Here is a 24,700-nt window from a genome sequence, read left to right as displayed (position 1 = left end):
CAACCTACTACAACTAAAAAAAACACCTAAACAGCTTTTTTTAATTTAGTTTCACCAGCATATATGTCTAAAGTTATTTTGATGCACCAAAATACAAAGATTTGTTTCTTGTTTTGAACTAACAGATCCAAGAAATTATAAAATCAATTGTTTTTTCTTCCCATGATGGTTTCAATTAATTTATAATCCAACAATAGTTAATCCAAAAACACACACAAACACAACAACTCCATTGATGATACGGTAATAAAGATTTACCAGCTCTTCACCGGCGTACTTTTCCTCCTCGACCGTCTAGACGACGGCGGTGGAACCACCACCTTCATCTTCATCTCCGGCTTCTCCTCCTCCTCCTCTAACTCTTCATGTTTCATCTTTTGCTCCTCTTCCATACTACTACTACTCCTAACTTTCTTCTTCTGCTTCTCTCTGTTAATAACCTCAGCTTCTTCGTCTTCTTCTTCTTCGTCCTCGTACTCTTCGTAATCCTCGTCTTCTTCAGATTCTTCCTTCTTGAAATCTTCGGGGTTCTCAAGATTCTTCCTTGGCCTTCCTCTTCGTCTCCTTGTAGTCTGAGACTCCGTCGGAGATGAAACTTCTGCGACCGTCGCCGTTACTGACGGTTCCTTTGCTTTCTGAAATCTTCTCTTTCCCATCAGTTTTACTTTTCTCAACAGAGTAATATTTTTCTTGAACAGCTTAGCTTGTCTGATTTTTAATATCTTCAAGAGCAATAAATTTTCTTTTGTGTTTTACAGACAGAAACAAAAACAACAACAGTCTTTAAAACCAAAAGCCGCCCATTCTTTTTGGTGTACAGATAAAATATCAGAAGAAAAAGTAGATTTTATTTTTGTCCGTTGGTTATCTCTTGTATATTATCCACCAATATAATACGAGTATGACATATATATCCTTGGAATTAGGGTTCATGTATAGTCTACGTTCTATACAATACAGAAGTATATCTTCTTTTTTTTTACACCAATTATAGAAGTATATATATATTATCAAAGATTAAAATCGCAAAGCTTCCAAGATTAACATTTTAAATCTAGTGATCTGCAAGACTATAGCCACCTTATCACCAGCAGTAAGTATTCAGTGTGTGAGGTTTTATATAATTCTATATTCGATAGTTATTGAAAACCTATATTGATCATTTGAGGTTTGAACCGTGAATACTATTGAATAATGAAAAGCATGAATGAGAAGAGATGACACTTACATCAAAATCTATGACTCAACAACAGAACGGCACGACGTTCACTATTCCACAAAGAAAGTTAACGGGCTTGAATTTAAAAACCCAAATGAGGCCCAATAACACTGATTTAGAAAAACCAACAACACAATGCACGTCGTTTTACATGTAAACGTCCGACGTGGTGTGTCTCGTAAACAGCGAATGGTTTTGTTTGGTGGTAAAGGGATAAGATCACGTGATCGGAAAGTCAGAAGAGCCCATCATCTTCTTCTTCTTCCTCTTGCCTCAAAAAGACAATTCTATCGACTTCCTATTACTCTTTCTGATTTCTGATTTATTTTTCCCTTTAAATTTTGGTTTTGTTTTCTTTGAAAAAGACATAATTTTTGCTGGAAATATCAAATTGGGTCCGTCGCCACGCCACGCGCCGAGCTCGCAATACATCGAAAAGCAACGATCTAGGAGGACGATCTTTAAAATCCTACTTGGCCACAAAAAAATTCTATTTTTATTATTGTCCGTGTTTAATTTTTGATTCAGAAAGGAAAATTAATATTAAGCACTAGTTGTGCAAAATCACAAAAAAAAAAAGAAGTGGTTTTTGTGGATGGAAACAATTTCTGGGTGAGCTTCCCTTTCCTTTTTTTGCTTTTTTTTTCTCTCCTTTCTTCTCTCCGGATTTTTCTAGGTTTTCTCTCAATTCTTTTTTTCTTTTTTTTTTTGCTTTAAAGGTTGTTCCTTTGTCATATAAAAAGATAGTTTTCACCTACTTTCAATCTCTGCGGTTTCTAATAAGAACATTGGATGTTCTTTTTTTTCAAGAGAGATTTGTTTCTGCATCTGTAATTTTGATTTCTTTGACCATCTCTCTGTTTTGTCTGGCAAGTGAGTAAAGTTTGAATCTTGACCTTTCATGATTTTGCTTCTTCTATTGCCTGAATTTTTCCATTTTGGGAATGAATGATTCTCTTTTTCCCTTTTTGTTTATTCGTTTTTTCTTTCCTTTCTTTATCATCAATAGGCTCTTTTTCTGTTCTTCAAGTCTCCTTTTTGGTTTTTTAACTATTGCTTTCTCTTTGTGATTCTCACGTTATTCTCATTGATTCCAAATTTTCTGCAGCACACGTATATCAATCCAAATCGACGACCATATACATATGTTTTGGATTCAGTGAGAAATAGAAATTGATTTTGGTTTCTTAATCATGGTGGAGCCTTATGAGACACGTAACAACGGTAAAGCTTCCCAGATGGTCAGATATCAGAGTTATAACCATCACAATTCCAGATTACCATCACCATTATCATCGCCATTACTTGATTTGAGAGTGTTCTATGTCAGAATCAGCAATTTCAAGGTGGATCATTCAACACCTGAGGTCCTCACCATTACTCATATTCCTTTGGATCCAGATTCACTTCTGGAGATAAATGGTGTTAGAATGAGCATGTACTCTGAAGGAGTTTCTTCTCAGCTAAGGCGAGATCGTGTTGATAAGAAATCCGAAGTAGCTACTTTTATCAGCACAGACAATATCAGGTTATCTGGTAGCGTGAAGTTTGAGGTTTATGACAAAGATGAGCTGGTTTTGTCTGGAACTCTTGAGATGTCTGGTAGTAATGGTTTCACTGGTGAACCTAAGTATAGCGTGAAGCGGTGGAACATGAAATGTGAAGCTGAGATCACTGCAGGGTCTGGTTTCTTGAAGGAGAAACATATTGGTGGGTCGGAGTTATCATCTCCATTGCCAACTATTGAAGTCTATGTCACTGGCTGCTTTTCAGGAACTCCCATCATCTTAACCAAGACTCTTCAGCTTGGTTTCAGAAAGAAGCACGGTAGAGTGGCTGCATTAGATTCGATTCCGGAGTATGAAGCTGATGAGCCTCATAAAGGAAACTCATCTGAGCTTGATTATCAGGTAACTTTTTAATTGCTTGCTACTTCACTGTTTCAAGATTATTATTATGCTTCCTAATAGTTTTATATTGATTGGTTTACAACTTCAACACATTGAATGCTTTCCCTAAGATATTAGTCTTCTTGGTCATGATATTGGCTGTATGAGCATTAAGTTTTTCATGGTTTTGAGATTTCATAGTTTGAGACATGTTTCTTGGTACTCTTAGAAAGATAATTCCTTTAGATATTGAAGTGGACCAGTTTCGTTATAAATGATCATGTGAGGTATGGGGCCTGACACATTTTGTAAGTCAATAGATATTTCTCTCCCCTCTCTATCTCTCACTTTCACTCACACACACTCTCTCTCTCTCTCCCATTTGCCTCTTGTCTCGTGATCTTAAAATCTAAACTCTTATCCTCTTGTCTGCTACAATCAGTTTTTTATGTGACCCCGTAATTGAAATATCGTGGTTTTCACATGTAATGCCACAATATAACATCTTTTGTTTATGCATAGACTGATGCGGTAAACGCTGCCCAAATTAAGAGTCAATGTTAAGAATAGCGTATGCTTGAACTTTTATTTGGAGGTTCTTGCAGTTGACAGTGTAGAGTACCTAAAGGAGATGGATCTTCATACTCACCGTCGATTAAGTTGCATTTAAGTATAGTGCAATGTCTATAACTTCGACCATTAGCTCTACATCTGAAAGAGTTTATAAGATTGGAACAAAAAGACCATTAGCCTCTATTGTACAAGTTTTTGAATGACCATTGTATTCTTTATTTTTCTTTTCTGAGACTGACATGTGCTACATACATGGATCTCTCTGTTGCTGAGTTCTTTGTTTCTGTGCAGGTAACAGAATATGGAAGTTATAAACAAGAATATGAAGGCGAACACAGCGACATGTATTGGAATAGAGAGTACGCAGATGGTGAAGATGGTGAGATGTCGTGGTTCAACGCCGGTGTGAGGGTTGGTGTGGGAATTGGTCTTGGTGTCTGTGTAGGTCTTGGCATTGGGGTTGGCCTTCTAGTGCGTACCTATCAATCAACCACCAGAAACTTCAGAAGGAGGATTATCTAGTTTCATCTAAATTGTCTCAAGCTTCTTCTACTCTCTCTCTCTCTCCCTCTAACTCCAATCCGTTGCACATCACTTTTGACTGCAGAACTCTAAGCTATATAGTCTAAGCTAATACTGCTGTGTAGTATAATTTTTCTTTATGTATCTTTTTTTCTCTTTGTGCCTTCAAATTTTGGAAGAAATCATTCTCCCTTCTTGTGTTTGTTGAGATTCAGACTGAAAGAAACAAAGCTTGTTGATGCGAATCTTATTGTCTGCTTCCTGTAAATAAAATGCTTAAAAAGTGAAAGAGTTTTGGATTCACTTAAGCCTTGCAAGAGTAATACACACAACTCCTTTTTATTTTAATCAAATGTTATGTCTAAATCATACAACCTCTCTACTTAGCATCAAGAGCTATTAGTACATTTCTAAAGGGTTGGTTATACAATTCATTGCCTTCAAAACCGATCAAGGGTGGGTTTGGATTGGCTCAGGGGCAATCTCGGCTCCAGAAAACCCGTTGCTCACGTGCAGCTGGTTATTGTTACTGTGACCCAATCCCCAAAAGTTTGCAGTTTTAACATCGTCTTGGTTCATTTGCTTGGAGAATTCTTCATAGTTATACTGCAACAAAGCTTTCCCTCCAAATTCAGTTGGGAGATTTTCCTCGTCGAAAAATGTGCTCATAAGCTCCACGCTTTCCGGGTTCTTTGGGTAAACAAATTTCACCTTGACAAATGTCTTTGCATCAATGAAGTACTTCACAATCTGTGGAACAACACAAAAGGAAAAACAAAATGAAGAAAATGCCATCATGTTCCTACACATATTATTCATTCCTGTGTAGACGAACAAACACAAAGTTGCCTTAATCACACCAATGTCTTGTCTAACTATGAGATAAAAGTAGTGTTTTGTCTAACCTTCCAGAATGCCTCAAAGATTCTTGGAGGATTATAAAGGAACGCTACAGCTAGTCTCTCTGGGTAGTGATTTTGCAGTATATTTATAGTTTCTCTGGCAGATTTAACAGGCACACTAGTGCTCATTGACCAGTCCGTGAAGTCAATAAGCCAAGACATCTGTTCTTGATCCTCTGGCAGATTCAAAATAGCATTCTCAATGAGATACACCAGATGTTTCATCTGGTTCTCCAACGATTTTGTGTTCTACAAAAGTTGTCAATGAAAATGGAAGTTTTAGCTTGTGCCCTGAAGTTAAACTCACTCTCTAAAAATATTAACTAAGAAAATTGATCTTTAGAAACCTGCAAGCCGGGTCTCAGTATAAGAACCGTTCTTCCATGCCTGTCATGGAATCCAGCTTTGTAAACTTTACCAGTCTCACCTTCACCTGAAACTTCATTCTAATAGAAAGCAAGCCACAACCGGTAAGTTTTGGTAGTAATTAGTAACATGATGCACTTTTGATACTTACCCATTGAATTTCCTCGGGTTTAAAAGTCGATCGCCATTTAAGCGTCTCCTCGAGCATCCTTTTGGCTTTGCCTACGTTCCAATTCCTAGCTTCCAGATATCTCTTCAGACATGCATCTGAACAATACAGTGAACTCCTTCCAGAGAGCTGACCTATGAGAGCCTTAAGCTCTTTCATCTAATATCATCAAGATCAGAAAGCATTACCTTCTATCAATCAACTAGGTAATTAAAGAAAATCATCAACAAGGCCAGAAAGATTCTTCCAACGAAACATTTTGAGAATTGCACTTGGGTCCAATATATCAAAATTACCTTTGCCTCTCTGAGAGCTGTCTCATTATGCTCTTGTTCGGTTTGCGAAGAAGTCTTCCAACGAAACATTTTGAGAATTGCACTTGGGTCCAATATATCAAAATCCCTTTAGTCTGTCAAAATTAAACTCAATGAAATAAAGCCATATAGATCATTAGCTAATATTAACAATGGCCGTTAAATCCAAAGCCAAGGAACATGTTACAATACAAAAGGTTCATGTAATACATGTGACTGGAAATAGAATCACAGACCAAACATGACTCAACCACCTACTGTGTCAACTACTGATACAAAATCTAGTAAAGTTTGAGCCTTGTGAGCAAACAGATCAATCAATAAACAAGATTTGCATATTTGTTTAAGATCCACCCAATTTCGGAACACTAGAGAAATGAATTTTCTATGATCTAACTACAAACCCCAAATAATTCATATGTGACTGATCTAGTTGTCAGATACATAATTCTAGAGGAAAAACAAACGACTGCGAATAAGAAAAATCAAGAGCATGGAATCCAATTGAAAAACCTGACATATCATCCATCAGAGATTTCACAAACATTTAAAGATGGAAACTTTAAAGAGGCGGAGGGTAGTACCGAAACAGAGAGAAGCTGCTTGGAATAAAGAGAGAATTTTGCAGTGAAGAGAGAAGTCGGAGAGAGTCGAGCTGAAGAAAGTTGAAACTGATAACATTGGAGAAGAAAAGTAAAGACAATTCACCTAACCGCTTTCAGACAATTGGACAATTACAGAGACAGCTATTATTAAAATATCTTTTAAAAGTAACTGAACGGTACGGCAAGGCACGTGAGATTCACGTATACCTACTAACCTCACACGTGTCACTAATAAGCCCCCAAAAAACAAAGATACATCTTTACTACGGATCCAACCAGGCCCAATAAACTATACGGATTACAAGTTATACAACAAATAGAAGAGGTTTGAATATAAACAGATATAAAATTTTCACTTGAGAATTTTATAGAGAAAGTGACAAGATTGTTACATTACAATGAAATTTGAATGCAACAACACAACTAAAACACAAAGATGAACCTAAATAATCAGAGTCAAAAACAATCCTGTGAAGCACAATACACTTGAAGCACCACCACTTTCGGACTTGTACAATCTGACAAATCTCAAATGCATGCACCAAATCCACTTGGAAAATTCCATCCAAGCGCATAACTACAATATAATTATGGTTGGGTGTTGTGAATTGTGATTCACTTCCTAGTTAGTATAACAAAATTCCTCTGAACTGAGAATCACAAAACAATCTAAACCAGCGGTCCAAAGTCAATTTTATATTCACTGACATCAAAGAAACCGAGCATCAATTTGAACAGCACAGGTTCGCAGTTTCTGTCGTATAAAGTTCAACTAATGTTCAATCAAAGCGACTATCAGCTTATTGGGTAGTGTTGATTTATTAATTACAGTTAAACTAAATTAAGCTAGCAAATTCATAGAGTGATATGTTTCTTCAATTTATCAGAATTTATAAACTTAATTCACTTCCGATCTGTTGATAAAAAACGATTTTCATATTCTCAAAACAAACTCAACTTTATGGAAAAATATCGGTAGTAAGCTCAGAAGGTTGCACAATCATTTCAAAGATTGAATAATCTCATAAGTCCAGACATATATATTAGCAACTTCATCATCGCAAAAACAAAAATCAAATCAAAAGTAATAATAGATCATCAAATACTCAGAGAAGCTACGATATTGTAGCGATGGCAGACAATCTACACGGCATCAATTCAGACCGCCCGTCTGCTAATATCTCATCATTGTTTTTGATCGCAACAAAAAAAAAAGGATAAAACTAAAATTCGAATTATGGCATCAGATAATAAGCGGAGATGTTTTGTCAACACTGTTAATCAGTGGTTAAGCATAAATTAATCAATTCTTCATTTGCCAATCAAAAGAAAGATAAAAAAAAAAAAAAGAGGTATAGGTCGATTCATTTGACGCCAAAGCTGCAGAAATAGCAATGGGTTGGTAAGATAACCTTTTCACTATCAGCATCCGTTCTAACTCCTCTACCACTCTTTAGTGATTTTACTCGACCAGTTAGAGGAGTTGGTAAATCAAACAGATGCATCTTAATCCAATCAAAATCGAAAACAAAACAAAACCAGATATAAACAAAACTACGAGAATCAATCGATAGATATTCGAACAAAACCAAGATACCATAGTCGATTCAAGCGAAGAAGATAGCTGCGGAGGAATAGATCGGGTTGTTCTTTAGGAATTGGGATTTGTCAGGATATTTATATAGCGGAGAGATTTTTGTGTTATCTCGCAAACTAGGGTTTCGCTCTTAACGGACTTTCGTCGGTATTATTATTCTAGTGGGCTATTTGGTGACATACCTGGCCCATATTTGGCAAGGTCCATTGGGTTAATTAGAAGAAAAAAAACGCAATAAGATTTTTGTTTTTGTTTTTGGTCAAAGAATAAAATGAAAAATGAAACTCATAATCATAATGGAATGTGCCAATGACCATTGATATTTGTTTTACTATGAAAAGATTCATTTACACCCTCTCAAAATTACATATTTACTCCTTTTTGTCACAAATCCAAGGTGTATATTTGCTCATTAAAGAAACCTATTTAAACAAACCCCAAACAAAACAAAACATCTAAGAGAGACTATTGTAACGATTTCTCCACCGTACCTAATGATCGTTGTTGATATCCGACGGTGGCAAAAAGCTCTCCAAACACAATCCACAAATATTGAAATCCACTTCCTCGATCCGCCATTTCTCCTCTATTCTTCTCCGGTGATTTACAGCTCCGCCGTAGCGATAAAGCGTTGTCACAGTTTGACCGCCGTGAGCTATGTTTACAGCGTCAACGAATATGTAATCGTCGATGATTGACTCCATACTTGTCTCCCAAAAAACGCCATCGCTTTTGCCTCTACCGGATTTGACTCTCACGAGTTTTGTGTCACCGAACTTGACGAGAAGTCCCGTTCGTTGACTGAAGTAACCCCACACCGTGTGGTGGATCACTTCCGTGTTTGGTGAGCATTGTGCCTTGAGAATATCTGACGGTGTTTCTAGCTTTAAGACAAAACAGTCTTCACCGTTAACTGATTGTTCGCCGATGCAAACAGCGTCTAAGAATAGACTTGCCGTGCATCTCGGGTCTAGTCCCTGCCACGTCATTTAACACGTCCAAAATGTCAAAAAGTCAGATCTTTAACCTTAATTAGGGTAAGTTTGGATTAATTTAACTTTCTTATATAGATTTGGATAGATAATTTTTTTGCCAATAATATGACCAATACACAGCCAAAACTTTGCATTTCTTGGTATATACTACGAGGATTGATTGTTTAATTAATGGTATGTACATTTTGACTGGTTTGCTTTGGCTTAGTTCTAATTTACTATTTTTTGTCGTTCACACGCATGTTACCATGTTTCAACATTGAATATGATAGGGCGATCAAACCACTACTACAAATTTTGTTGTTCTTGTTAAGTTTAATCGTGAAATACTCGATAATATCATGTAACAAACGATTAACTACTATGCATTTAAAAGTTAAAAATGGGCACCTGAAAAAAGCGGCGGAGAGGACGAGGAGGGCCACGGTGGGCCTGAGAAGGTTGAGTAGAGGATTGGTTCCAAGCCACTTTGCCGTCACTACCGGCGCTAATCTTGAAACCGGAAACCACTAGCTCCAAGAACCAAAGGTTTGGATTCTTCTGCCATAAAACAAAACCTCCGACCTCGAAACTGCCTTTACCCAGCCTCACCGGCGTACCCGTCCCTTGGTCCTCTCCAGCAACCATCTCGGAGCCTTGCATCCTCACCTGCCCCACCGCGTACATGCTTTTCACTGCGTTCAAAGCCGCTGGACCTCCGCACGCTGCCACGTACTGTTGCACTATGTATTTAGCCGTCGACGCCTCCTTCAAATACACCATTACTATCAACATTCCTCATAATATGTAGGTTTGTTTTTTACTTAGACGAACGTACGTGTAAGTAACTTGTTTCATACGAACAAAAAAAAGAAAAAAATTTATCCTATAAAACTTTTATTATTTTGGACTATTTGTTATCTCATAGAAATCGAGGGTTAATAATCGCTATACATTTCATCTTTATACATTTTTATTTTTTTCGAAATCGGAGAATTCACAATCTTCTAATCCCATGGTTTATAGAATCATTGAAAATTTGTGCCATTTAAAACATTAAGAATAACCAACCATAATTAAAATTGCAATTGAAAGACTTAGTTTTAACTATAAATCCACATCAAAAGGTTAAACAAAAAACAGATTAAATGAATGATAAGATACGTACGATGGAAGTGTCGTTGATGGGTCGGGAGAGACAAAACTCGAGAGGGACATGAAAAGGAATAAGAGGACTTCCCACGATTTTCAACAAGGCCACAAACTCGTTGTCTGATTTTGACTGCAAATGCATATTGACATTACTCATCGATGACGATGACGCCGGCGTTTTGACGTCAGTCGCCACCGCGGTCACAACGGCGTGTGCCTTCATGAGAGCGTGCATATTCCTCCACCGCCCCGCCGCATTGCTTCCCATCTTCGTAAACATTTCTTCCGGCACCGGAACCTCTAACACCGTCTCTAACCCGTCTTCTCTGTCCAAGTTTGGACAAAGCTTCCTCATTTTCATTTATAAATATTTTTTTTTCGTTTTTTTTTCTTGTTGATGATCCTAGAGAAAGAGGGGATTATGGTTTTCCTCTTTCTCCGAAATTTTATTACGGGAGAGAGATCGATAGATTTGAGAGGATCATGAGGACTAACTACGGAAAAATAAAAACTATTCTTGATTTTTTTGTTGTTTTTTCATCTCAATTTTCTGTTAGCCGGCTCTTATAACTAGGGTGCTCCTTGCTCGTAGCTATCGTGAGAACACGATTTCAGGAGGATCCATCTAATCTCTCTCTGTGCGTAATTTATATATAATCTTATGCTGATGTGACATATTCACGGATTTACACTTAGAAATATCTACAAAACGTTGACAATATCTATATTATTAATTGGGAATCACTAAATATTAAGTAACCTTATGAAGAGTAAAATATTACAAAAAATGCCATTGGTTTTTAGTATTTTTAAATAACTTCATTAAGGGTACAATAATAATCACAAAATTAATATATTTAATTAAAAATAGTTTAATTCTTTTAAATAATTATTAATTTCCAAAAAAACACTAATTTTCTCTCTTTTATTAATTATAAACGAAAATTTGAAATTAATTTTTAAAAAATTGTTAACCAATAAGAATTGAAAAACTAAGATTTGATATCCAACTAAGATTTTATCTAAACCAATCGTAATAGAATATTCTATATCAAAAATAAAAAGAAAAATAATATCATTTTAATTCAAAATTAAAAACACTATCGTTTAAAAGATTTATCAATGGATGACTTTAAGATTAAATTTAAAATTAAATACAAATATTTTAAGATTCAGTTTTGTTCTAATATTTTCACAAATTTTAAAATATAAAACAAAATTTTATTTCACAATTTCTAAAATACGATATTAGATATTAACAACTATTTATATTTATGATGAAATAAACTCAAATAATAATAAATTTAAAGTAATTATCATTATAACCTTCGTTTAGAGCAAGTTTGATAAATATCTATTAATAGATTGTATATATTAATTTCTAAATTATTTTACGTTTTATTTTTTGTTTTTCAACCGGATCTTCCTTAAATAAATCTCTAATATATTGCACACAGTTTTCAAATAATGTAAACTAATTATATATTTTGAATTCAAAACAAATTATGCAGCAATAGCATATCCCTTTTAGAGATGTATCTCAAATTTTTATTTTTAGTCCAAAAATCAAATTAATTATGATTAAACAATAAAAATAAAAATATACAAAATTTAGCTAAGAAAATAAATATTAATAAATTTGTTAAAATATATTTGTAACTTTAGCAGCATTTATATTAATCTGTAAAACTCACAGTATGTATTGTATGATATTTAAAAGTAAGCAAACAAGAATTTGGAACATAATTTTAATGGAATGAAATGAGAATAGGAATTACGAGACGGGATGAGAGGAGAACATAAATTAAAAATCAAACTAAATACCCAATTGGTATGAGTTCAGGTTATGAGCACTATATAAAATAAATTTGTTTACATACATAACCCTGTACGTACATTTTCAGTTACACATATTCTTTATGTCGGATACTGGACCATCATACTTTTATTTCACATATACGAGACAGTTTATGGGACCAAGAATTTATGACAGATACATGACGGGATAGGTTTCCCGTTCTAAAATAGTTACGCCTAGCTAATATACATGAAATAACCAAACTCAAACCGAATCTAAATCCTATTTAACACATGTAATCAAACTATTAGAAATGTTTTGATTAGTTTAGAAAATAAAAAAGTAACATCATTTAACTTTTGCAACTAAATTATATCTTAATTTTATCTTAAATATAAGTATGCACGTACGTGTAGGTGCGTATCTTAAAATATAACTATGCACTAACGCAACTGAATTTCGTTCATTACTCTAATTTTATAATATTTATACTATTATAAAGTTCACTAACACAACAAAATATTTTATATTTTTAAAACATCTCTGCACGTACGTGTAAATCCATATCTAATACACTAAAATATATATCATATAAACAACGAATAATCTATATTAAATTAAAATTTGTTAGAACTTTTTTAAAAATATGAAACCCGCACGTATATGTGCGGGTCATGATCTAGTCTATACTATTAATTGGGAAGGATTATATAAAAAATAACCTTACAATATGTACAAAATTACAAGAGAATGCCATTACAATTTATGTTTTTATTGACAAATTTAAAAATTCCGTGGAGGGGTAAAATTGTAAAATTGCCTCTATTAGGACGCGGATCTCGGATCCTACACTCGGATCCTTTTGCGAAAATATAGCTGACCCGATTAGAATGAACCTTGGATACTTACAATCAATACACACGCGGATCTTGGATACTTCTCGGGTCTCTATCCAAACTAAAACGGTAAAGCACGCGGGTCCTTGGTCACACTTGAATTTTTAAAGAGTTATAAAAACGCGGGTCCTTGGGCCGCGTCAGTAGGGCTTGGAAGATGATCGAAAATGGCCTTCATATCTACAGCCTGCATTAACTGAATCCATATTATATTCCAAAAATAAAATTTGATTACCTAAACAAACTAATTTATAAACGTGTAATTGGAGAACAATCATAGCAGCGAATATATGCTATAAGTTCGATTACCTTAACAAGAAAAGTTATAAATTGAAATCATGAATAACATAAATCACGGACACTACCTTACCAAACTAATCTCATATCTTCCGATGATTATGCAAAACTTAATCATTTTAGATTCTAATCCTATCAAATCAAGCATATTCGATTAAGGATTCTATTAAATTCGGATACGCAAATATATTTTCATGTTTAAAAAACTAAACCCTAAAATGAGAGTTGTATATGTTAATAGTATATATAGATTACTCGATAATCAACTTTTAGAACACACAATCATACAAAGCTTCACTTCATTTCTATCTTCTCTTATCGTCCACAAAATGACTTAGCCGAGAGTTAATGTAAGAGGTGCCTATGTGATTTAAGGTTCTTATCTAATTTAGTTACATTGAGTTACATTATTCCTGACCCGTTATATTCTTTACAGTTAAAACATGGGACAGACCATGTTCAGAAGAAGAGAGAGTCAACCAAATCATCTTGAAGAGAGGCAAGAAGAATTTTCTCTTTATTGCATATTTCCACAATTCTTAACAATTTCTCGAAACAATTGTCATTCTACTCAATTTCTTTCTCTACAATCTCAAACATTAACTTTTACACATAATTACTTTGGGAGATATCAGTTTCTGGTTTAATTAAGTAATATTCTATTATGTAAACTAAATTATCAATCAACTTTCAGACATATAAGTAGTTTTAATCTATGATATACATACGAAGACAAATATGAATGTAAACAACAGTGTAAATATAAAAGAGGCACTAACCTTTCAAACATATATTTCTGTATCTCCAATGAATATATAACACTTCCCTTCTCCATAATCTTATGTTAATAGAATCGGATGTTTTATCTTAAAAACATTGAATTTTGTTACTAAAATAATTGATTTTTAGAGGCTCATATGAACTAAGTTAACTTAAACTCAATAATAGTAGGTAAACCTAAACTCATATCGTACTAACCTTTAATATATTTATTTGATAATGTCTACAATGACAAGAATTCTAATGAATAAAGAACATACTTATCTAAGTTATAAATAATGTTACATTTATATATCTCGAATAATCGAGTGAAATTAGAAATCCGACTCCTACATAAGAAATAGACTTGCAAAATAATACTTGGCCTGCAGACATTGAGATTTGTATCATGAATGTAATATTGAGCTTTCTATCATTCATGTAACATATTTCAAAAAGTACTGCTGTATTATAATGATCGTAAAAAGAAATACTTATCTTCTTGGTCCCTCTTCTTCTAAGGACCCATAAAAATGTTTGTAAAAATTTGAAACAATTATAGAAACAATCCATTAGTAGATCTATTTAAAGGTTTCAGAGCTTTACCGAAAAACACAATATAGATTCCAAATTGATTAAATTTAGTCTCTTTACACTATAAATTTGATGAAACAGATTGATTCACTACCTAACATGTTCAAACAAAACGAAACAAAAAAAATATTAGTTGCAATGGAATTAGATATGAAAAGTTCAATAATTACCCAAATTTCTCTGCGATCTTCACAATCCTTACATACGATCTATAATGAATCACATAAAAATCATATTTATAAACTCAATCACAGATTAAAAAACAGTAAAAACATAGATCTCACACAAGAAAAGCTTACCTCTTTGTAGAACTAACAATTTGACGATCACAATCTATAAGCAAAGACGAATTATGGGGATTATGTATCGATTTCACTACTGAATCGTCGATCGACCGACAATAGTTTTTTTTTAAGGTTGATTTTTTTTTTCGTTTTCAGACAACGATGGATCCAAAGAAAATTATTTGTCCAGATAATAAAAAAACATAATCATTAATATAACAAATACTAGAAAGGCTGGGCAATATCACTTTAGGACCAACCGTTCTATTATACAGCCCATTACAAAACTTTAGGTTTGGGGTTATGACCCACGTTTTAAAACTCTGCGTTTAAATGTCTGTGAAAAATAACATAGTAGTTATGTTGCAAAAAAAATAAAAAATTGTAACTATTCATATTAATTGTTTTCCAACAAACCAACCAATTTTAAAAATTGTTAGGCTATTAGCTATTATTCTAATTGTTACATCTTTTAATAACTACAGTTTTACAAAATATATGTTTAATCAAAAAGAAAATCAATATGTGTAAAACAATTCTTCTATAGTATGCTACTATTACTATATCTATACTTTTTATTATATATTTTAATTACACAAATCAGTAAAATACATCTAAAATACAACGGTACGTAAATCATATATTTTATATATCACCACTGACACATATATATGATCAAAACAACAAAATAATATATTAAATAAAAACTTACCGAAACATATTTTTTTGCCTTCTCTGTAAACATTGTATTTGGTAAAATCAGAACCATATATATTAAGACATTGTTTTGTTATGTAAGAGCTGTAATAGAAAACTTAACTTTGTAAATCGTCTTTCTTAGACAAAATCATCATCAAATCATTATCTGAAAACAATTTAGGAACAAGTTAAATATCAACACTTTTCAGGAAACAAAATCTACTGTCTAAATCTATACAAAATCAAATTATAGCTTATATTAACTCCAACGAATAGAAGATTTTGATAATAGATTGAGTAACCCGGTTAAACACAAAAATTATAGACAATCAATTTCGGATCTAAACAACAAATATAATTGAAAATACTTACTCATGCAAGTTCGTATAATCACAGTGATAGTCCAAGATCTCTGTTGAAACATAGAATTACAAAGATTGTAAAATGAATCGACAGATTATAAAAATAGATTGATTGAAGAAGAATCTCTAAAAACCTTACCTCTTTGAAGAAATACCGAATCTTATATGGAAATTTGATATACGGAGACGTACTCGATTGATTATCTAAACTTTTGACATTGTTTGAGAAATCGAAAAAATCTTCTGGGTTTTGGGGTTGCATTACTTTGAATAGGATAAGACAAACAATGTTTCGATCATCTTCTGAATTAAAAAAAAAAAAAAAAAAAAACGAAAACTACTTAATGGGTCTATCAAAATTCCGGCCCAATCCAAATTAAAAGGTCAATCATTCATGGGCCATAATCATTCATGGGCCATAATCTTTTAAATAATCATTTATATTTATGAAAATTGTATCAAATTACAAACAGTAATTTTATATCACCAAACAAATAATTTTATAGTTTAAGAAATAAAAATATACAATATAAATCAAAATATTACAACCAATTTTGCAACTTTCTAAATAATTCAACAAAACCAAACAAAGATATCCAATCATTCACCAATCAAAATTACTAAAATCTTACTAATTTTTCTTTCCAAACTTTTAAACCAATCAAACAAAAAAAACCCGCACGTACGTTATACAACACTATATGTTATACCCGTTTTCACTATATGTCATACAAGACATATTCAACCTTCTTACTAATTTTTCATTCCAAACTTTTAAACCAATCAAACAAAAAAACCACGCACGTACGTTATACAACACTATATGTTATACCCGTTTTCACTAAATGTTATACAACGCATATTAAACCCGCATATTTCAAAATATAAAACCCCGCACGTATGTGCGGGTCCGGACCTAGTAAGTATATTAATTTGGATACGTTACATTGTGGTCGTGTACTACATATATAGGTGTAAAATAGTAACTTGAGGAATCAGCTCTAATATATATACAATCGGAGTGGTTAGGTGGGAGACCAAATGTGTAACCGAGTCTCCTACGCAATTAGCTCTAGCTAGTTGTTATTCTAAATTGTTATTTGTTTATTTATTTTTTTATAGTAGCTACATAAATTATACGTGTTTAAATTTGTATGTGCTAGAAATCAAAAGCATATTAGTAACTAATAGTATGTGTTATTTTCTTATTTTTTATTTCTTAACGTCTGGATTTATTATTTATTGCAAATTATGACAACTGTTACATAGACGATTCTACAACGGACAATTCCTTCTGACCCTTATAAGATCCACAACAAACAACACCTTCTTCACCTTCTTCTTCATACTCACCTCCTTCATTATGTTTTTGATGGACACTTCCCTCTTTGCGTAGAATCCTGGCGAACGGCTATAATTGTATATCGCTGGAGATCTCCTGCACACTTGCCTCAAATAATCTGCAAATTTATTAATAAATCGCAGTATCTGAGACTCGAACCCCAGACCTATGGATGTAGAAACATTAATTAACTATTGTTCAACCAATGGGCCAAGGGGCTTCCATAATGTTATTTTCTTATTATGTCATCAATTATTCTCGAAAAATGATTTATTCAGCCTATGTAATGGAAGTTGTATTGGTGTACTTTAATTATGATTCTAATGGTCGATACATCACAATTCACAATGGCTTATATAGTTATATGTGAATCATAATCATTTCACGAAAATACTTGCAAAATTGTAAATTAACGAAATAATTTATCCCATATCATATTGCGTATTATTCCAAGACTAGATTTGAACCCGCGGTACACCGCGGGGCTATAATTTTTTTAAAAAAATCTAAATATAATTAGTTTTGTTTATTAATAGAGAGTATAATAAAATATTTTGACCTATTTTATAAATGTACCATCCATATATCTATATTAATAATTTTGAGTATATTAATTGTGTTTTAGGTTTAAATGGTATATCTATATATACACTTAAACGACATTTGGCTCTTTTCTTCTTCTTGCTACAGTTTAGGAGAAAGATTTTTCTTGCGGTACACCGCGGAGCTATTATTTTTTTTTTTAAAAAATTTCTCCTTAAACTTCCAAATCTAGATTTTACCCCGCGGTACACCGCGGGTCAATTTTTTTATAACTAAAAAATTATTTTGCAAAATTTTAAGTTGTATTTGTTTTGTTAATATTGTTTATTTTGTTTAGTGTTTCTGATTTTATAATTAAATTTTGATTTTTAATTCTAGGATTTCATCCATAGTATATTGTTTAATATTAATATTGATCTAAACCCGTTGCACCATATAACCCCGTCCCGTAAAATTAAACATCATTTGTTATTTTTTTTGAATAATATTTTTATCCACTATGGGTTGCAGGTTCATGCGGATAAGCCCGTAGAGAGTTGCGGGTTTGCGGATCCACCCGCCAAAAGAGAAGCTATCTTTTGAAACCCTTTGTTTTGTTTAGAGGTTTTAAGAAAATATTAAATATCCCTAAAAAATAATTTTCATTATATGAAAAAAAGAAATAGAAGAAATTGTAGTATCAACATTTCCGATTTTTACATCACTTTTTTTTTTTTGTCATCTGGATTTATTATTTATTGCAAATTCTGAGAACTGTTACAATTAATTTTTTTTTTTGCAGATAAAAATCAAAAGTTAACTAAGTCGAGATTTTTAAAAAGATTGTGTAGAGATTTTTGGTAAATTGTTGAGAACATATTTGATTTCAGAATCTTTACTTAAATAGATAAGGAAAGATTTTGTAGAGACTTTTGCTAAATATATGAGAAATGAATTTCAATTAAAAATCTTTACTTAAATAAAACAAATCTAAATAATTAATGCTAGTGGCATGTCATTGTAAATAATTCTCAACTTCAGGATTTATTTGCTAATTGTGATCCAAAAATGTATATATAGATTAGTACTAATGACAAAGGAAGGGTATTTTTGTCAGAAAAAAGTTTAAATCCTGAAGTATACGATCTTTTAATTTTTAAGCTAACTGAAATATATATAATATTATTATTTGGGGAGTACACTTTACTTTTATCTCTATAATCCTGAAATAAAATTCAACCCGTACAAGCACCATCTCCTAGATTTTAACCCGCGGTATACCGCAGGGCTATATTTTCTTAAAAAAATCAAAATGTAATTTGTTTGATAGATTATTTTGATTGTTAATTTTAGGATTTCACCCGTGGTATACGATCTTTTATAAATATCAACCCAAACCCGTCTCATCATATTACCCGTCCCGTGAAATTAAACATTAATTAGTTATTTTTCTTTTTAATAATACTTTTATTTAAAAGCTATATAATTCAAGTCAATTTAAAAATTTCTTTTAAATGGTTCCCATAAGATATATATACATATATATTAAATTTGTATAGAGTTGAAATAATATTAATATTACAAATTTTTTATATAATTTAAATATTATAAATATTTTTAAAAATATGTAATATATATTTTTTGTTATTGAATAAGAGGATATTATGTGTAAGAAATGTAGAAAATAAGAGTTTAATATTTTTATTATGGAGTCGCAAAAAAAATCTTTTATTTCTATACATGTTATTCATTTATTAGTAATAAAAGAAAACAAATCCTTTAAATTAGATATTAACTAAAATAAACGCACCATAATTACTTATTAAGTAACAACCAATTAATTTCACCAAAAAATAGGTAACAACCAATAAATTCTAAACGCAGTAATTAAAGAATGAGATATTAAAAAAAATATATCAAATAAGATATAAGAATCTTAAAATAATTGAACATCTAAATAATTTAATTGTTAGTGTCGATTTTAATGCCTTCATTAATGTGGATTTTTTTTTATGGAGTCGCAAATATTTTTATTATGGAGTCGCAAAAAAAATCTTTTATTTCTATACATGTTATTCATTTATTAGTAATAAAAGAAAACAAATCCTTTAAATTAGATATTAACTAAAATAAACGCACCATAATTACTTATTAAGTAACAACCAATTAATTTCACCAAAAAATAGGTAACAACCAATAAATTCTAAACGCAGTAATTAAAGAATGAGATATTAAAAAAAAAATATCAAATAAGATATAAGAATCTTAAAATAATTGAACATCTAAATAATTTAATTGTTAGTGTCGATTTTAATGCCTTCATTAATGTGGATTTTTTTTTTTACAGAGAAATATTTCCTAAAGATTATCACATTAATGACTCAGAAAATTAAGGAAGATATGAATTTATGATTCTCGAAATCGTATTGGTAATATCTTTAAGTAATATTTTTCAAATTTAAATAATTAATGCCAATGGCATTCATCCGTAAATAAGGTCCAACTCCAGGATTTATTTGCTAAAAGTCATTCAAAAATGTATATATAGATTTTCTTGTTTTTGTTTTTTGCTTTTTCGTTCTAGAAGCGAAGAAAGCTCACTTTTTTTTTTTTCTAAGGTAAAATAGAGGCGCCAAAATTCGAATTGTTTGGCGCGTAAATCCTGAAGCGAATTATTCATTTTCACCCTTTTGGCACTGACTATTCTTCTTCTAAACCAACAGAAGAAACATTGGGCACCGTAAGACTCCCCTCTAATTTTGGCCGGAGATTATTACAATCGGAGATGATGAACGACGAGCAGCTTTCTCCTATCGGAGAATCGAGTGTCCCAGTTCCAAACAGGATGCTTAGGCGATTGAAGAAAGCTAAATCGATCTCCGATTTATGTCCTGGATCCGACGGCGAGGATCTGGGTAAGTCTGAATTGCAGTCTGGGAAGGGTTTCGATGGGTTTGAGGAAGAAGACGGGGTTCGATCTGATCTCAAGGGTTTGGGTGTGGAGGATGAAGTTACCGCAAAAAAGGTTCTTGATTTTGATTCTGTGCCTGAGTTTAACCAGACTCTTGAAGATCTGGGCGATAAAGCTGAAGAAGACGGAATCTCTGATTCGGAAACTAGAGATGAAATTAGGGCTGTTGAAACAACGGAAGCTGGAAAGGAGCGGCCAATTAGTGCGCCTGAGTTTGATGGAATCTGTGATTTGGATACAGAAGAAGAAATCAGGGTTTCGGAAACAACGAAGGAAGCTGGAAAGAAGCGATCGATTCCGGAGACAAGTGATGGAGAGGGGAAGGAGAGAAAGAGAGATAAGAAGAGGAACAAGAAGAGTGACGATTTTGATGAACTACCAGTCTCTACTGCTTCCATGAACATGACTAAGAAGGTAACTCTCTCTATTCCTTAAAAGTTTCATTTTGAGGTAACTTTGAATAATTCGATTGTTTGTTTCTTTCTCCTGGGTTTAATTGGTGTTACTGTTCTTGGTTCGTTTCTAGGAAAGAAGGGAATATCTTGATCAGCTTCGTGCAGAAAATCAGAGACTCTTGCGAGGTATGATTGTCTCAAAACATTTTTCTGTGTTCATTGCAACGTTTTGCAGGGAACTGACAATTGCCTTTGGCTTGGTGCTGGTTTGTGTTGGCTCTTTTTATGATAGAAACTAGAGATGCTGCATTTGAACCCGCCCCTCTTGTCCGAAAGCCGATTTCATCTGTCTTGGAGAAAATTCGAAGAAGAAAAGAGGAGATTTCAAAACAGTGAGTTTTGATATATTCTCCAACCACTTCCCCACCATAACCACTTTTCTTATTAGTAACTGTGCCTGTGTGTTATCATTTATGCTGTTCACAGATTCCTTAGCAGGAAGAAATCCAAATCTATTGATATATGCGACGAGGATGATTTTGAGGAAGTTGTAGCTGAAGAGAAGAATGAAGAAAGTACAAGCAAGCAAAGCCATGGAGGACAGCATTGCTCGGAGGACTCTGCAGGTCCATTGGAGAACTCAGACAGTCCCTCTTACAAAAAAGCTGAAAGTACCCCTACTCATCAGGTGAGCCAACTCATGTGTTGATACTTTAGATCTATGCACAAATAGGAAGTTGTTTCATGTTTGGTTGATTTGATTTTGGATTATGAGGTCCTTAATCAAAGTTTTGTGCAAGATTTGAATGTTTGAATGCTCCTCCAGAGTCCAGACTTATGTAAGTTCAAACATTTGGGAATTTAAACCTGTAGCTATATATACCTGCAAATCCATTTTACTCTGTTAACTCCACATGACCACATGCATATGGTTCAAAGGTTAGTTTGTAAAATCAGGTTTAAAGCTGACTCTCTCAGTTTTTTCCTTTTTTGGTTAGGATCCATCCCTGCGTCCACAAACGATTAACTCTGGAGATGAACTTCTAGAGAAGACGTCAAGCAGATCTTTGGAAGAAGCAATGACACCGTCAGTAGTTGCCATGAACCTCAAACTTAACCTGTCTCCTGTGCCTGATAAGTGAGTCTATCTTTAGATGTGGTTACATGCGGAAATTGAATTTAACTTTACCATTGACATGCTCTTCGTCTATCTAATATTGGAAAGCTTCACATAACGCAGTCTTTACATGTTCATAAATATTTTATGGACAAAGCACAGATGATAAATGAATAGCTTGTGTTCTGCGCCATTATCAGAAAAGCCAATTGTTTCTGTAGAGTTAAGTTATATTGTGTATACTTAGGCTTGCTTTCTATGCAATAACTAATTCACATCTGCAGATCTTCTGAAGAAACAGAGTACAGAAAGGAAAATTCTGATCCTGAGACCCATGATTCATCTCCTGGCGACCCTGTTAGAAAATTTATTGATGAGGATGCTGAAGAGGAAGATGACAGCGACAATGATCTACTCCGATTTGAGGATGAGGATGATGATGAAGATGAAGAAGATGATGATCTCAGGGATATGATTGTCAGTCAATTTAAGGAAGATCCAACTGATAAAGATAGACGTAATGAACTGCATCAGAAGTGGCTCGAACAACAAGATGCTGCAGGGACAGAGAAACTCTTACAGAAGCTTAAACGTGGTTTGCAGCATGATGAAACATTATTGTCTGAAGATGAAGATGAAAATGACGATACTGATGATGAAGAGAGGGCTGAAGATGCTGATGATGAAGAAGTGCAAAAACCTGAAGCCAGTGAAGAAGGAGATGAAGATGAAGAAGATCCAAGTCATGCAAATTCCATGCGAATGACCATAAAGAAAATTAAGGAAATGATCCCTTTAATGTTCACAGATGAAGATGATGTTTATGTATCATCAGACGACGAGGAAATGGAAAAGAAGCTTATGCAACAGCGATTGTACAAGAAAATGGTAGGTGATCCCGGTTCAACAGTTTTGTCTGCTCCATGTTTTATCATTTGATCCACCATACCTCTCTATATGGTAAAGATTGAAAAGCTTGTTTGATGTTTCCCTTGTGCTGCCCCAGGAGCTAAAGGCCAAGTCTTCGTCATCCACTGGGGATGAAAACTCTGAGGAAATTCTTCGCCACATCAAGAAGCCTGAGATCAAGAAGAAGGCAAAACCTTCTTGTAAGATACCACCCAAGTTTCTCCCTCTATTTGTAATCCTCAGCTGAGTTTATACACATTGCTGATTGCTTATTAACCATTTTCTTTCAATTGTTTTCAGCTTTTAAAGAGAGGGCACTCATGGAAATAAACAAAAACCCTGCAGCATCCAAGGTATAAGCCTTCTTCAGTTACTTCCATATACCAATAAAGTTTGTAGAGAGGTCACACTTTAAGACTTGTCAAAAACAGGACAATGAATTGCAACTTTACTCATGCTGTGAATCTTTTGCAGTCATCGTTCTTGGGTAGACTTACAAAGAGTTCCATGCCAGAAGGATCTCGCAAGCGCGGTTCAAATGTTGTACGTGGCTATATATTCGAACGTGATGACAGTAACAGCAAAAGCTCAAACACAGTGCCAGAGGAACCTTCAGCTCCAGAGACGGTAAAGCTCTTCCCTATAAAAACATATACACAGATTTCTGGTACACATATTTAAATGCCTTCTTCATAACATTTGCAGATTATTAAAGAAAAAAGCCGACCAAAAAGAGCTCCGGCAAAATTCACTGCCTCACAGTCACAAGAGAGATCAGCAACATTACAGGCGACAGCAGTGGAGGAGACGAGCACGAGGCAACGAACTAACTTGTACGAGATTCTAAAGATGTCATCAAAGAAAACTTGCTTCAATTCACGGGAGACAATGATAAGCAGCAACCACACCGAGTCTATATTTGCTGCTTTCAAACTGGATAAGAAACCAGTTAAGACGAATCCACAAGTAAACACCCTCTTCCTCTAATTGAATGTTATTCTTGTTCTCCATTTCTCCAACTAAAAATGAATATTTAACAGGAAAAGAGATGAAATCAGTTTAACAAAAGATAAAGAGAACAGTAGCAATGTGTTTTGGAGGAATTCAGGATTTTGCCATCCATAGTTGCAAAGAAACAGCACGTGTGGTGAATGAACGTGAATCACTGGATCGTGTCACTTTTTGCTAATGAGTGGCCACCAAAACGGCGTAGGACCGCGCGTTTTGGCATCTTGCTGATCAGATTCTTCACTCTTTCCGATTCTCAAGTACATAGGTTGGTTGCTGTAACTACAGAGACTTTAGTGGGAGATTGAGATTAGATCGTCCGTCGTAGTCATCCGAATCTTTTCTTAGACATTGAGATCAGAATTATTATCCAAAGTTTTGTTTTATACATTGAATGTTTTATAGTATACTATTTCTTTTCTAATGGATAGAATTTATTCAAGAATCATTCAACTAAACATCCAT

At 33.5% G+C, this 24,700-nt stretch overlaps 5 protein-coding genes and 1 long non-coding RNA gene across 9 annotated transcripts; 2 read left to right on the top strand and 4 right to left on the bottom strand.

Moving 5' to 3' along the window:
- Positions 1-62: 62 nt before the first annotated feature.
- On the bottom strand, positions 63-978 carry LOC9325078 (nucleolin). The gene has a single exon (XM_021034751.1). The coding sequence runs from the start codon at positions 654-656 to the stop codon at positions 255-257; it is 402 nt and encodes a 133-aa protein (XP_020890410.1). The 5' UTR covers positions 657-978; the 3' UTR covers positions 63-254.
- Positions 979-1,256: 278 nt separating this feature from the next.
- LOC9323641 (uncharacterized protein At1g01500) lies at positions 1,257-4,448 on the top strand. 3 transcript variants are annotated; one of them, XR_002333969.1, is made up of 3 exons: positions 1,257-1,831; positions 2,328-3,593; positions 3,973-4,398. XR_002333969.1 is itself a non-coding variant. In XM_021034749.1 (3 exons), the coding sequence occupies exons 2-3, from the start codon at positions 2,413-2,415 to the stop codon at positions 4,201-4,203; spliced, it is 948 nt and encodes a 315-aa protein (XP_020890408.1). In that variant the 5' UTR covers positions 1,268-1,831; positions 2,328-2,412; the 3' UTR covers positions 4,204-4,448. The 3 variants fall into 3 exon arrangements, 2 of the variants coding, with proteins under 2 accessions (XP_020890408.1, XP_020890409.1); XM_021034749.1 differs by having other exon boundaries at positions 1,268-1,831; positions 2,328-3,129; positions 3,973-4,448; XM_021034750.1 differs by lacking the exon at positions 1,257-1,831 and adding an exon at positions 1,881-2,092 and having other exon boundaries at positions 2,328-3,129; positions 3,973-4,448.
- A 36-nt stretch (positions 4,449-4,484) lies between these two features.
- LOC9323640 (random slug protein 5) lies at positions 4,485-6,716 on the bottom strand. Its single transcript, XM_002887530.2, has 6 exons — positions 6,539-6,716; positions 5,937-6,049; positions 5,623-5,799; positions 5,453-5,551; positions 5,109-5,354; positions 4,485-4,953 (listed from the first exon to the last, which is right to left on the bottom strand). Exons 2-6 carry the CDS (start codon positions 6,003-6,005, stop codon positions 4,654-4,656), a joined length of 891 nt encoding a protein of 296 aa, XP_002887576.1. The 5' UTR covers positions 6,006-6,049; positions 6,539-6,716; the 3' UTR covers positions 4,485-4,653.
- A 1,742-nt stretch (positions 6,717-8,458) lies between these two features.
- On the bottom strand, positions 8,459-10,940 carry LOC9325077. Its single transcript, XM_002887528.2, has 3 exons — positions 10,299-10,940; positions 9,542-9,898; positions 8,459-9,133 (listed from the first exon to the last, which is right to left on the bottom strand). Exons 1-3 carry the CDS (start codon positions 10,641-10,643, stop codon positions 8,648-8,650), a joined length of 1,188 nt encoding a protein of 395 aa, XP_002887574.1. The 5' UTR covers positions 10,644-10,940; the 3' UTR covers positions 8,459-8,647.
- A 1,832-nt stretch (positions 10,941-12,772) lies between these two features.
- LOC110231114 lies at positions 12,773-15,075 on the bottom strand. The gene is made up of 3 exons (XR_002334213.1): positions 14,926-15,075; positions 14,797-14,835; positions 12,773-13,163 (listed from the first exon to the last, which is right to left on the bottom strand). It is a non-coding gene; the product is annotated as an uncharacterized LOC110231114 (long non-coding RNA).
- Positions 15,076-20,479: 5,404 nt separating this feature from the next.
- LOC9325076 (protein starmaker) lies at positions 20,480-24,680 on the top strand. Of its 2 annotated transcripts, XM_021034532.1 has the most exons (11): positions 20,480-21,220; positions 21,333-21,387; positions 21,494-21,593; positions 21,688-21,889; positions 22,200-22,339; positions 22,603-23,206; positions 23,325-23,427; positions 23,528-23,580; positions 23,702-23,854; positions 23,933-24,193; positions 24,268-24,680. In XM_021034532.1, exons 1-11 carry the CDS (start codon positions 20,621-20,623, stop codon positions 24,277-24,279), a joined length of 2,283 nt encoding a protein of 760 aa, XP_020890191.1. In that variant the 5' UTR covers positions 20,480-20,620; the 3' UTR covers positions 24,280-24,680. The 2 variants fall into 2 exon arrangements, with proteins under 2 accessions (XP_020890191.1, XP_020890190.1); XM_021034531.1 differs by lacking the exon at positions 24,268-24,680 and having other exon boundaries at positions 23,933-24,259.
- Positions 24,681-24,700: the final 20 nt, after the last annotated feature.

The sequence above is a fragment of the Arabidopsis lyrata genome, assembly GCF_000004255.2.
Source record: "Arabidopsis lyrata subsp. lyrata unplaced genomic scaffold ARALYscaffold_2, whole genome shotgun sequence".
NCBI classification, from domain to species: domain Eukaryota; kingdom Viridiplantae; phylum Streptophyta; class Magnoliopsida; order Brassicales; family Brassicaceae; genus Arabidopsis; species Arabidopsis lyrata.
This window is presented reverse-complemented; position numbering and strand designations above follow the sequence as displayed.

Coding starts and splice junctions, on each gene's coding strand:
- LOC9323640 (XM_002887530.2), bottom strand. CDS start 6,005: ATGTTTCGTTGGAAGACTTCTTCGCAAACCGAACAAGAGCATAATGAG. Junction 5,800..5,936: donor CAGCTCTCAGAGAGGCAAAG/GTAATTTTGATA, acceptor TGATGATATTAG/ATGAAAGAGCTTAAGGCTCT. Junction 4,954..5,108: donor TCTTTGAGGCATTCTGGAAG/GTTAGACAAAAC, acceptor GTTGTTCCACAG/ATTGTGAAGTACTTCATTGA.
- LOC9325076 (XM_021034531.1), top strand. CDS start 20,621: ATGATGAACGACGAGCAGCTTTCTCCTATCGGAGAATCGAGTGTCCCA. Junction 23,428..23,527: donor GAAGAAGGCAAAACCTTCTT/GTAAGATACCAC, acceptor AATTGTTTTCAG/CTTTTAAAGAGAGGGCACTC. Junction 23,855..23,932: donor AACCTTCAGCTCCAGAGACG/GTAAAGCTCTTC, acceptor TAACATTTGCAG/ATTATTAAAGAAAAAAGCCG.
- LOC9325078 (XM_021034751.1), bottom strand. CDS start 656: ATGGGAAAGAGAAGATTTCAGAAAGCAAAGGAACCGTCAGTAACGGCG.
- LOC9325077 (XM_002887528.2), bottom strand. CDS start 10,643: ATGAAAATGAGGAAGCTTTGTCCAAACTTGGACAGAGAAGACGGGTTA. Junction 9,899..10,298: donor CCATCAACGACACTTCCATC/GTACGTATCTTA, acceptor GTGTATTTGAAG/GAGGCGTCGACGGCTAAATA. Junction 9,134..9,541: donor CTCTCCGCCGCTTTTTTCAG/GTGCCCATTTTT, acceptor ATGACGTGGCAG/GGACTAGACCCGAGATGCAC.
- LOC9323641 (XM_021034749.1), top strand. CDS start 2,413: ATGGTGGAGCCTTATGAGACACGTAACAACGGTAAAGCTTCCCAGATG. Junction 3,130..3,972: donor CATCTGAGCTTGATTATCAG/GTAACTTTTTAA, acceptor GTTTCTGTGCAG/GTAACAGAATATGGAAGTTA.